Source organism: Lactuca sativa, chromosome 9 (assembly GCF_002870075.4).
Source record: "Lactuca sativa cultivar Salinas chromosome 9, Lsat_Salinas_v11, whole genome shotgun sequence".
Lineage (NCBI taxonomy): Eukaryota > Viridiplantae > Streptophyta > Magnoliopsida > Asterales > Asteraceae > Lactuca > Lactuca sativa.
Genome location: NC_056631.2, coordinates 48,034,245 through 48,047,369, shown reverse-complemented (window position 1 = coordinate 48,047,369; position 13,125 = coordinate 48,034,245). Strand labels below are relative to the sequence as shown.

The 13,125-nt window shown below is 34.4% G+C and overlaps 1 protein-coding gene across 2 annotated transcripts; it reads left to right on the top strand.

The window, feature by feature from the left end:
* The first annotated feature begins 906 nt into the window (after positions 1-906).
* LOC122195973 (probable WRKY transcription factor 50) lies at positions 907-5,373 on the top strand. Of its 2 annotated transcripts, none has more exons than XR_006187139.1 (2): positions 907-1,574; positions 1,738-2,335. XR_006187139.1 is itself a non-coding variant. In XM_042898259.1 (2 exons), the coding sequence occupies exons 1-2, from the start codon at positions 1,447-1,449 to the stop codon at positions 5,089-5,091; spliced, it is 252 nt and encodes an 83-aa protein (XP_042754193.1). In that variant the 5' UTR covers positions 907-1,446; the 3' UTR covers positions 5,092-5,373. The 2 variants fall into 2 exon arrangements, 1 of the variants encoding a protein (XP_042754193.1); XM_042898259.1 differs by lacking the exon at positions 1,738-2,335 and adding an exon at positions 4,968-5,373.
* The last annotated feature ends 7,752 nt before the right edge of the window (positions 5,374-13,125 follow it).

The following is a 13,125-nucleotide window of genomic DNA, read 5'->3' as shown; positions in this document are numbered from 1 at the left end:
AGGTTTTCCTCAGGATCGCGGGAAGACACCGACTTGATTGTACACACCAGTGAAAAAGTTATGCTTTTGAGGATCCTGGATTTTAATCAAACAAATATGGAGTTGCAAATTGTAAATTAAATAAAAGAGATATTTATGAAATGTTTTATGAGGATTTGGCAATTCTAAATGAAAATTTTGTTTCGAAAATTTACGGTGTTACAAAAATTACATTCAAATTTTATTTTTCCCCGACTAAATAGAATATAAAATTGGATTATAATTTCTAATTGATTCTAACTCTTTTATACATTCTAATAAATTTTTTTATAAACATTATGTGAAACAAACATATTAACCAGAAGCTAAGACTTTAAGTAAAGGATTATCATGTAAAATTATTTGTGGTATACCATTCATAAAGAGCAAACAAAATTTAAAAAGAAAATAACTACATGATCATTCATCTATTTAAGCAGTTGATCATAGAAAACCTTATTTTACACACACAATTTCCAACACTAAATGATTTTTAGTTCCATTGTAATTTGTAAGTTTAGTTCATTGTCCTATATTACTTTCATACTTTAGTTCATTTGACAAAATCGATCCTTTCATTTTTGCTCAAAGAACGCACGACCCTAATACTCTTCTTGTATTAACAGTACTTTAAATCATACGAAAGTTGCAGCACTAAGAAATGGAAGTTGGATTGCACTTTGCATCAACATGGGATATATCTTCACGATTTTTAAGGAAGGTGCTAACGAAAGTTCCCAAGCATCTCACATGATTAATTCATGAAAATAATAAACAATATTATATTAAAGCACTCGTACTGTCATGCACAATAAAAAAACATGAAAACGTTATAAAAAGAGCAGGACACCTTAATTAATCAACGTACATGATCTTAAATCTTGACATCTCTCCTAAAACTCCACTATGTTCCCCTCCTTTGCAGCACCAACAAGCCTTTCTCTTTCTCATGATCGAACGGCATATCAAAATCCTTCCTCTAATTCTTTTCAATACCATCCTGTGACCAACGATGATGACACAAATGAACATTTTTTTGAAGATATCTTGGATAATTATCATTCACTAATCGATCAACCAAGTTATCAAGACTCTATTCCTTTGGATTTTGCAGCCCATTTAAGTAGGAGTAATGAGCAAGCTCCAGTCTTGCAAGAAATGACCACAGTCGGAACTAGATATAACCAAGATTATAGTTGTTTGGATTTCGCAGACTATTTTAGAACAAATGACCAAAATATGCACTTCCAAGAAACAATCACAGCTGGTCCTTGTTTTGAAAATACAGACAACTCCATTAAAATTTCCTTCATGCCACGACCCAACAATTTTCACATGCAAGTGTTTTGTTGATTTCTCGCTTGTTATATATATGTATGTATCATATATATCTAACTTTTTTTTTTATCTTGCAACATTAGAGAGGTCATGAGAGAAAGGGTGCATGCCGGATTTAAGGTTGCCCTTCGTATGAAGACCAACCTTGAGGTCGTGGATGATGGATATAAATGGAGAAAGTATGGGAAGAAGAAGGTTAAAAGCAGTCCTTATCCAAGGTAAAGTGACCTAAAACTTCCTGTGTGCTCGCTCTTATCTAAATTAATGCAAAAAAATAGAATATTGATGTTAATACTTTGGTTTCAGTAAATGTTATGATATGGGTGCAGCATTTCCATAAGCAATTACTTATGCAAAACATTTGCTTCTTGATTGAATCAGCCTAGGGATTGAAGTGCGAAATTCCACATACGAAGGTCCATGTTTCAAGTTTTGCAATGCCCAAAATATTATGAGTGCTCCGACCTCCCATATAATGGACCTTGGGGCAGGTTCCGAATAATTTCTTTTGCAAACCATCCAATTAGTTGTTTTTCCTTTTATGGGAGGGAGGAGGAAAAAAAAAAAAAGGAGCAAAAAAAATAAGATACTACCTCATGTTTTTTAATACATAAGAATTATACCATCAATATGATTAATGTATGGATATTAACATATAACTCTTTTAAGCATAATGAGATATTAAAATGCATATCTTGATTCGGTCGAGATATATTCACATCATTAGGTTTTAGCCTTTTAGGTAACAAGTTATTCGGTGTCTTTTAACTGTGTCCAATTATTTCTACATTAGTTCAATCTCAATCTCTTTGAATAGTCCATTTTGCTACATCAATAACTAATTTATATTTTTAATAAATTTTTAATTATTTATAATTAGTAATTATTCGATAAATATATTTATATACCAACCGTCTTTTGTGTTTGAGTATTTTTATTTTTATTTATTGATGTGATTGATGTTAGGAAATAGCCTATGCCTATATTTCTTTTCCTTGTTTGTAACTTTCAATTAAGCTTTATGGTTTACATTTTAATTACATTTATAATAAATAAATTAGTTCAAGAAAATTAACATCAGAAATTTTATATTTTAAATATATAAATACATTTATATAGTAAATAAATTAGTTAAATCAATGTACTAAAGTGAAGAACAATATATATCCTGTCATTATCATTTGCAAGCATTTGGATATTTGCAAGATACAGATCTACATGGCTTGCGAATACATGTTAAATGCCTTGATCTCTTCAATAACTTTGTGATGAGATGCTGTTTTGTTGTTAAGTTGCAAGAGAAATGGTTAATTTGTAGTAGTTTTCTGTGACAAGCTAGGGAGCTGTCTTGTCGTGTTTGGGATTGCTAGAATTTCCAACCGTGGAGCAAAAAATTGGTCGTATATTATATGCTGACTTGACATACGCGTGGAATTAAATTGATGCAAAATCATCACTATTCGGAAATAATAAGTGTTTCTAATAACATAATATTTCAAATAAAATTGCATCTATAATTTAAAGATGTGTTTTTAGTGACCTAATTAAGTGATAAAATAACAAAATAATTAACCGTTAAATAACCTATTTATATGCATATTTAAAAGATAACACAGTTATGAACAATAAATTTATAGTTTTTTTTTTACACTTTTGCCTTAAATGTTTTATTGTTGGTATTTTTTTTCCTAAGCTTTTGTTTTTGACTTTTTTGGCTCAATTCTTTGCTCCTCCGCTTTTGCTTTAAATGGTCTTTAGGTTTTGTTGAATTTGTTTTGGTCCATTTTAGTTTTTTTATACATATTAAAGATTTTTGTAGTGTTTTCTATGAGAGAATTGACTTATTTTACATAAATGGTCTTTAGGTTTTGGTGAATTTGACATTTTAGGTCTATTTTTTGTTTTTTATATATCTTAAAGATTTTTTTAAGGAAATGGCTTTATTTACATGAATGGCACCTAGATATTGTTGAACTTGACACTTTTGGTCCTATTTTTGTTTAAAAAAAAAGTTTTGGGGGAAGCCGGAATCACCTACTAGTTTTATTAAAAATGATGCACCTGAATTTATACTATTAACAACTCTGTTATATTTGTTTAAACACATGCATTAATTGGTTAATGCTAATGCTATCTTCTAATATTTTAATATTATATATAGGGATATATACAGTAAAGTCCCAATATTTTCATCGATTTGACAAGAAAGTCCTAAACTTTATTTTTTTGACAATAAAGTCCAAATTACCGGCAGTTTTTGACACTTTTACCATTTTTTCCCGGTTAGCCGGTAATTAGGACTTTTTTGTCAACAAAATAAAAAGAATAGGACTTTCTTGTCAAATCGTCAATTAGGACTTTACTGTCAAAAAAATAAAGTTTAGGACTTTTTTGTCAAATCGTTGAAAATATTGGGACTTTAGTGTATATATAATTTTTTTGGTTAGAAATTTAATGGTATGATACTCTTTAAGCATAAGAGTTATTGAAACCTTCTCTAATCAGCTAGATCCTATTGAAATCCTTTACGTTTGCTTCTTGATAAATCGTTTTTTTAATCTCAACAAACAGACATTGAAAAAAATTGAGATAATCAAGAAAGAAAGAAAGAACCAGGGTTGTGTTGGCTTTTTGCAGTCTCAAAAATGGAGAAATTAGAAACCTAAAAGAACGAAATTGCCCTGGTTTTATACAAACACAAACAACACATATCTAGTCAAAAGGGTGTGAATGTGGAGAAAGGAAAGAATGACAATTTCGTTTTTTTTTGGTTTCTTATTTCTCCATTTTTTGAGTTGCAAAAAGTCAACACTACCCTGATTCTTTCTTTCTTTCTTTCTTGATTATCTCAATTTTTTTCAATGTCGGTTTCTTGAGATTAAAAAAACGATTTAACAAGAAGCAAAACGTTAAGGATTTCAATACGATCTAGCAGATTAGTAAAGGTTTCAATAACTCTTATGCTTAAAGAGTATCATACCATTAAATTTCTAACCAAAAAAAGTTATATATACACTAAAGTCCCAATATTTTCAACGATTTGACAAAAAAGTCCTAAACTTTATTTTTTTGACAGTAAAGTCCTAATTGACGATTTGACAAAAAAGTCCTAAACTTTATTTTTTTTGACAAAAAAATCCTAATTACCGGATAACCGAGAAAAAAGGGTAAAAGTGTCAAAAACTGCCGGTAATTTGGACTTTACTGTCAAAAAAATAAAGTTTAGGACTTTCTTGTCAAATCGATGAAAATATTGGGACTTTACTGTATATATCCCTTATATATATATATATATATATATTTATCCGTTAATTTTCACACACTATTTATTTGATAAATGAAATTTGAATAAGTCTAATAAAACATGCTAGATATAGAATTATATTATCATCTTTGTATGTTATATATTCACCAAAAACAAAAATCCATTTACAAAGTAGTCTTATGTTAATGTTACTAACAGGTTATTATTAGGGTTTGTACTTTAAATGACATTAAAATAATGCGCACAATTAAACTTTAATAGAAATTTACTGTTGCTTTGCTTGTATTATTTTAGTTTCTTAGAATTGCCAGGTCATAATTTGATTGAGTGGTTGCTGAAAACACAGGAACTATTTCAAATGCTCAAGTGAAGGATGCAGTGTTAAAAAAAGAATAGAAAGAGATAGAGACGATTCCAGCTATGTGATTACAACGTATGATGGGGTGCATCACCACCAAAGTTCCTCCTAAACTAAAGCAACAGTATTGATCGTACCAAGAACTAATTTTTAAGTGTTCATCACTTCATGCAACCATAAAACTTTACAAGACTTGTAAAATATTTGAAACTAGTTTTCACATAAATTAATGGCATGACAGATAAAGTAGAGTATCTTCAATACAAGATTATTCAACAGCTTTTCATTATTTAAAGTAGGGTCTTCGGAAAAATGACCTATAAATTCATTATCTGGTCGGCTGGTGTAATTCTTAAATTTCTTTTACCTTATTCGTGCTCATTTCAAATCTTATCATTTATGATAACAAAGCAAATGGGTTCACTAACCAAACTAACAAATCCATACTGCACGTTTTAATTATAATATCACAATATCTAGACACTGTTTTTGGAACTTCAGTTTTGCATGATCAACTAGAATATTAATAAGGGACACGATATTGAAGAAGAGGATGAAGAATGTTGGTTTAGGCCCTCTTTCACACAGCAAAAACCGAGTAAAAAGAGAGAGGATATGGGGTAATTTTTCTTATTCCAATCTTTCAATCAATCGATTACAAGCATATTTAAATAACATACTTTCAATTACTTATCCTAAAATGACTCACCTACTTCCCATCTAAATCTCTAAAGTCAACCGGCTATTTACTTAGTCATACTTGTAAATTTAGTCATACTCCTAACAAAAGACTAAATTACCCCTGCATAAAACACATGGCTTTGACCTGGTTTTTAACAACAACATTCACCCCCCACTACAAGAATAACCGGTAATAGCAGTGACGCCTTTAGTGGAGACAGAGACTTTTAGCGGTGACAAAAAACAACCGCAATTTTTGTCGCCAATAAAAGTATCATTCGCTGCTAATGGTGTCGCCGCTAAAGGCTTTTGTTAGCAATCTGTGTCATTTTAATCTCATCTATCGATTTAAGAGATGATCCTACAACTAGGATAACATAAGAAATCTCGTGTTGTTTTCCCTCCGGTGTGTTGCCGCTAAAGAGTGAGCGTCGTCGCTAGACGATACACGCCATTTCATTCACATCCGTCATTTTAAGCGATGATCCAATGATGTTGAAAACATGACGTTGTTTCCACTCCCATGTGTCGCCGCCAATTAGTACGCGTCGCCGTTAACGACCGTCGACAATAAAACCCTCTTCGTTCTCACTTTCTTTCCCAATCTTCTGTGTTTTCCCTTTTTCACTCTGTTCACCATCGTCGACCTCATCGGAATTTCACAGAAAACATTGCAATTTCACCCCTCTCTGCTCCATTTTTCTCTTTTTCTTTTCCTTTTCTCTTCTCCCTGCTAAATTTATAGCATTTGAGATGGTTGCCGGAATTTTAAGATCCCTCAACCTTCTCGTCGAAATATACCGCCACCACCACTGTTCTCGTCGAAATATTGATTTTGTAGATGTGTATTTTGTGTTTGTAGATATGGATGTGTATTTGTATGTGCATGTATATGTATATATGTATTTTGAATGTATTTTATGTAGGTATATGTGTTTTTGTATGTACAATTCTATGTATATATGTATTTTTAACTATATGTATGGGTGCATTTTCGTGTGTATATGCGTATTTTGTGTGTGTATTATGTATGTATATGTGAATTTGTATGAATAAAATACATATAAATAACGGCGACACCTTTAGTGGCGATGGAGAGCATTAGTGACAATGCATCTTTAGCAGCGACAGAAAGCAGTAGTGGCGACCGTTGAAGCATTAGCGTCGAACCAACAATGGCGACATGCCGCAACTAATACCTTTAGCGGCGGCATGTTAGACCTTTAGAGGCGACACCCATCGCCACTAAAGATCAAAATTATTGTAGTGCAATTAATCCAAATTGTTCCTGCCAAACTTCGTTCTTTCTGTCGGTCTCTCTTTCTCAGGCAACCCACACCTCCTTCGCTCTTTGTTCTTCAGTCTTCTCCTATTAAAGTGTTGATCGTGATTACTCTCCGGTCACGGTTGGCTTCTTTTATGCCATTCCTTACTCTTCATGCTATTCATGCTCTTCTCTTCTTGCGAACATTTCGAGTTCCAAAAACAAAACCCGAAACTTTTCACTTGCTATTGTTTGTTACTTGCTACAAACTTTTGGTTTGCTACTTGCTACAAACCTCTTTTTTGCTATCCTGCTTTTCTTGCTTGTAACCGGCCCTTGCTTGCTTCTTAATAACTTGTTGCTTGCTTCTTCTTTCTTACATGCTAACAAACAACAGACTTCTGCTGCTCCATCATTCTTCTGATTAACAAACATGATCTGGCTTGCTACTTATCTTTCATTCTTGCTTTCTTTCTTATCTGCTACTTGCTACAGACTACTTGTTTTTCTTGCTTCTTTCTTAATCTCTTTCTTTCCATTGCTGCCAATCAAACATTCTTTCTGTTGCCAACCTGTTACTTCTGATGCTTTCACTACCCTGCTGCCAAAGGCTCCTCCCACCAAAAGTCGACTCTCAAAACAGCCCTCTTCAACTTGCTTTGATACCAAATGTTGGTTCAGGTCCTGTTTCACATAGCAAAAATAGAGTAAAAAGAGAGGATATTGGGAAATTTTCCTGTGTTATTCCAATCTATCAATCAATCGATGACAAGGATATTTAAATAACACACTTCCAACTACTTATCCTAAAACGATTGCACCTACTGCCCATCTAAATCTCTAAAGCCAATGTGGCTATTTACTTAGTCATACTCCTAACAAAAGACTAAATTGCCCATGTATAAAACACATGGCTTTGACATGGTTCAAATTAACACCAACATTCACCGCCTTAATCCAAACTATTCATGCCAAACTTCTTTCTTTCTGTCGGTCTCTGTTTCTCAGGCAACCCACACCTTCTTTGGTCTTTGGTCTTCAGTCTTCTCCTATTGACGTGTCAATCTTGACAACTCTCTGATCATCATTGTTTTCTTCTAGGCCATTCCTTACTCTTCATGTTGTTCGTTCTCTTTTCTTTTGGCTAAAATTTCAAGTTCCAAAATTTCTAACTTCCAAGCAGACAATGTCACCCTCGTACATCAAACATGCTGACCAAAAGTCATTCATTCATTCACACACACACACACACACACACACACACACACATATATATATATATATATATATATATATATATATATATATATATATATATATATATATATATATATATATATATATGGGTTAGGATTAAATGTGGATCACAATTATTGTGTGAATATATAATTAAATTATGACCATTAGATTAAAATAACGAAAGAATATGATCTTAAGGTACATGCTATTAACATGGACTAGCATTTATAATATAATTACACGTAATTAATTATAAATGTAGATATGAGTTTTTATTAAGAGAGAGAAAATAAAATTATTTATATTTTAGCAAAATAAGTTAAGTTAATTAATAAATAAATCAAACAATTAAATATCCTAATCATCATTTTTTTTTAAATTAAACAAGTTATAAGAAAATCATAAAATTTAAACGTATCAGTTCTTCAAAATCTAATCACCGGTTATTAGAGACATTCTTAACGAATATTAGATATCAATTTTTGAGAACGATTATATTTAATTTTTTATTTAAGTAAACATTTTTTTTCAATGATTAAGAATCAATTTTTTTAGTTATAAAATAGTTAAACTTTCATGCTTGTTGAAAAGAATCGTTTAAAATATATTCACGTAAGACGATTTTGAATAATCATAATTTATTCTTTATGAATCAAAGTTAATTCTTTAAGAATACATTGAATGATAAACGTATTTGAACCATTAAACCAACATTTTCATAAGAAAAAGAAATCAAAACATAGCTAGACATCTATGTTTTTACCGTGAAAAACCTCTATATTTTGATACATTCTCAAAGAATAATGCATTGATTGTCAAAAAACAACAAAATTGAACAAAAAAAAACCCTTTACATGATGATGCATTCGAAAAGAATAATAGTGCAGATATTCTTAAAAAATAATTTAACATTCTTGACACAAAACAATTCTTAAATAATTTAGAATTTAGAAAATATAAAATATTCTTAAAGAATTACCTTTTGGTTCTCTAGTAAGAATAAAATATATTTACTATTAGTTTTATTTTTGGAATACAGTAGCAGCTTGAAGAAACACAATAGATTTTTTTGGCATGTATATCCCTTTTCCCCCAACCTATGCTTGTATCTTTTATGAACCATCGTCAACTATAAGAAGGAAAAGCAAAAGGATTTATTGGTTATGATTATGTGGTGCGTGATTCATGAAGGGCGGGGAGAAACCCCTAGCCATTGATTCAAGAAACAAAAATAGAGTGATGTGATTTCTTTCTCGAGGCTGTATCTCGATTTTTTTTAAACTAATTTGGATTTGATTCAAAAAGCAAAAAAAATAGTTATGTGGATGCAACTACTTACCATAATTATAGGTATTTAATTTGAGATGATAAATTAACTTAATTAATAATTTCCTAAATTATCTATATAAAATGATTGTAGCACCTGGTTTCCGGTATGTGAATTTTATTTGTGCATTGCCCTAATTTAGCCTTAGACTCGGCGAGTCATAGGGTCCGACTCGCCGAGTAGGGACGAGACTCAGGACGCGTTTTAAGTAGGCGACTCGACGAGTCCATGTCCTGGACTCGGCGAGTCACCGCTGCGGGATGAAACCCTAAGTTTCAAGGGTTTGCACCCTATTTAAACTCTCATTCCGCCCCAACTCGTCCCCATTCACCCCCAGAACTCCCCCTACATCGTTTTCCCTTGTTTCCTTGAGAGTTTGAGGTGTTTTGGTGTGTCCTTGAAGGTTTTGAAGAGTAAGAAGGGTAGATCAAGAAGAGGAGAAGGAGATCAGCCATCCTTGTGTCATTTCAACATTTCCTTTGAGGTATAACCCGTTTTCCCCTTGATTCTATGCTTAAAACTTCATTTGGGTCCTTCTTGGTCAATTCCCCAAGTTTGCATGTTCATTATATGTTGTAATAAGGCGTTTGGCCTTTGGATCTATGTAAGATTGAGCTCCAGGAGCTCAGATCTGTTAGCTTTTTGGCCTCATGAGGCTTGTTAGCCCTAGATCTACCATTTTGAGACATTTTGAGCCTTATAATCCATATTGGTGAATATCCACACGTAAAGTTGGAAACTTTACGTGTGATTCGTGTCCTAGAAGTCCAGATCTATGAATGGCATGGTCTGGAACCGAGCAAATCGGTATATTTAAGGAGTGCATGGCGGCGACTCGGCGAGTCGCATAGGTGACTCGGCGAGTCTGGTCGCGAGTCACCGAATTGGTCCCTTCTTCATGTGTCGAGTTGAGCCTTGAGTCACAGGGGGGTGACTCGGTGAGTTGGGAGCTGAACTCACCCATGTTAGGACTCGGCGAGTCAATGCCCTGACTCGGCGAGTCCAAGGCAATCTTCATAGCTCAAGAACAGACTCGGCGAGTTGTTCATACAACTCGGTGAGTCTTAGCATAAAGTGTTCATCGGATGAAGATGAACTCGACGAGTTGTTCATACAACTCGGCGAGTAGGATGAAGGTGTTGAATGACAGATAGAAGGTGAACTCGTCGAGTCATAGCCCGACTCGACGAGTAGAACCAGGGACCCAGGACATTGGTTTGCTAGGGACTCGGCGAGTGGTGATCCACTCGGCGAGTCGGGTCAACTGAAAGTTGACTCCAGCTTTGGCTTAGAGTTAATCCAGGGGTAAAATGGTCATTTTACCTAAAGGACAGCTAGCAGTGTTTGATTGAGTATGTCGTGGAAATTGCAGCCGGAGGACTCCCGGAGCAGCAGCAGTCAGTTAGTTCCCGATCAGTTCAGCAGCTACTTTGAGGTGAGTTACCTTCCAGTAGCGGTGGGTCTAAGGCCACAATGCCGACCCACCAGTAGGAGTTGTATGATAGATGATTGTCTTTGTGATATCATCCAAGTTCGCTAGTATCTGACATGTTATATGCTAGCATGATATGCTGTATGTGATAGTAGTAGAGTTTGGTTGTTCGGACCAAAGGGTAGTCAGACACCCCAGATACGTCTGACAGTATGTGACGATATGTATGCATGCTGGCTTGTTATGTTATATGTGATCGTAGTAGTAGGGGTGAAATAGTCCCCGAGGATCGGTTGTTAGGACCGATGGGTAGTCAGCACCCCAGAATGGCTTGACACGGGTAAGACGGCACCCCAGAATGGCCGTATGGGTAGGTCGGCACCCCAGAATGGCCGTACCGGGTAGTTAGGCACCCCAGAATAGCCTGGCAGTATATATGTTATGTGTTCGTATGGTATGCGGTACGTTGGGGGAACTCACTAAGCTTTGTGCTTACGTTTACAGTTTTGTTTTCAGGTACCTCTGCATCGAAGGGGAAGGAGCCGGCGCGGTAGCGGCATGTCATACACACACTCTTCGGTTTCCGCATTTATGAGATTTACTGGGATTGTACTCTGATATTTTGATGGGATGTACGGTTTGGCTTTTGAGAACATGGTTGCAATGTGTTATGGTGTGAACAAACAATGTTTCTTTTTATTTAGACAATGTTTTTATTTATTAATGTTTTTCTAAAGTAATATCAAAAAAAAAAAAATTGGGTCGTTACAGATTGGTTAAGAATTAGTTATACATTCATACAATAGTTAAGGTTTATATATGAACCTAACTCATATATATATATAATCCAACCAAAACTTCCCTGACCTTACATTATCCTACTAATAACTGAAGAATGGAATACACGACCTACTGCTGAAACCAACAACCTCACACACAAACGCACAATAGAACTCCAAACCAAATCCAAACAAACAAAGGATAACCTAGCTTATACATCAACACAGCTCTAAAATCCATAAAGTTTGAACAAAGGAACGACTAAACATACAACAACAGGACTGCTTTAATCCAAGTGAATGTTACGGGCCAAATCGTAGTCTTACATCACTCTCGACCTATTTCAGCCAACGGTCTATTCCAACCACATAAATGATGTGGTCCTCCTACGGTCTTACAACACTTTCGATCTATTTCATTCATATGAATGTTATCTTCCTCCCACAGTCTTACAACATTTCCGCAATTGTCATGGGATCGCTCATGGTCTTCTAAACAAACCTACAAAGAGAGAAACAGAAATTGGCATGATATGGACCCCTAGTCTAATAGACCCTATCAGGTGTTTGATCTGTGCTTCAAAACCGAAAGCCTTTATCAGACAAGAACAAGAAGGGAGTCCTTCACACAACCATCAACCTAAACCTAGACACTAACCCAAACTTACACCATTGCCGATGCTTCAAACCCTCAGACGAGTTAACCTTGAATCCTCAACTTCTATTTCCTTGATCACATATGGCTGCTGAACATCATTCCTTTCATAAGCTTCATTCCTACCAAACACTCGAACCTTCTACCCTTTGTTGTCAAATAAGAAACTTGGGGATGACATGCACCTTCAAATCCTTTAATCCGAGAAATGATTTTCCCCGTTTGGAATTGTCTAGAATCTGATGACTCTAAAACCATTCAAAACTCTAAACTAACTCAAAACATTACCACTTGGTTCTAATAACCACACCTAACATCACCAAGCATAAGGGAATCTAAATTCTTCAAACAAAACTCAAGAGCTCTAGCATATGACTACAACCCATAAAAACAAGACCCAAAGAGTTCCAACACACATTTATAACCTCACTATAACAACAATCCAACCATACATAATCATTCAAGATAGATCCAAAGTTGACATGATCAATACCATTCAACATATCATCTAAGATTACAACTGAAACAACGAAAACATAAATAAAAGCAACTAAAAAACCAAGGATTATTGTATCCTACCGAACTGAAGAATCTTCTACTCAAATCCCGACACTTGGGACTCTAGTTGTCCCCTGTCACCCATCAGGCAGTTGCCAAGCTAAAGGTGTCGAGTCCAAAATTATCCCATCCGATATCAGAGGACAATAAACCATACTATGGTCTAGCCGACTGCGAGAGAAGCATACTCTTTCCTCCCTCGGACTACATT

Coding starts and splice junctions, on each gene's coding strand:
- LOC122195973 (XM_042898259.1), top strand. CDS start 1,447: ATGAGAGAAAGGGTGCATGCCGGATTTAAGGTTGCCCTTCGTATGAAG. Junction 1,575..4,967: donor AAAAGCAGTCCTTATCCAAG/GTAAAGTGACCT, acceptor CTGAAAACACAG/GAACTATTTCAAATGCTCAA.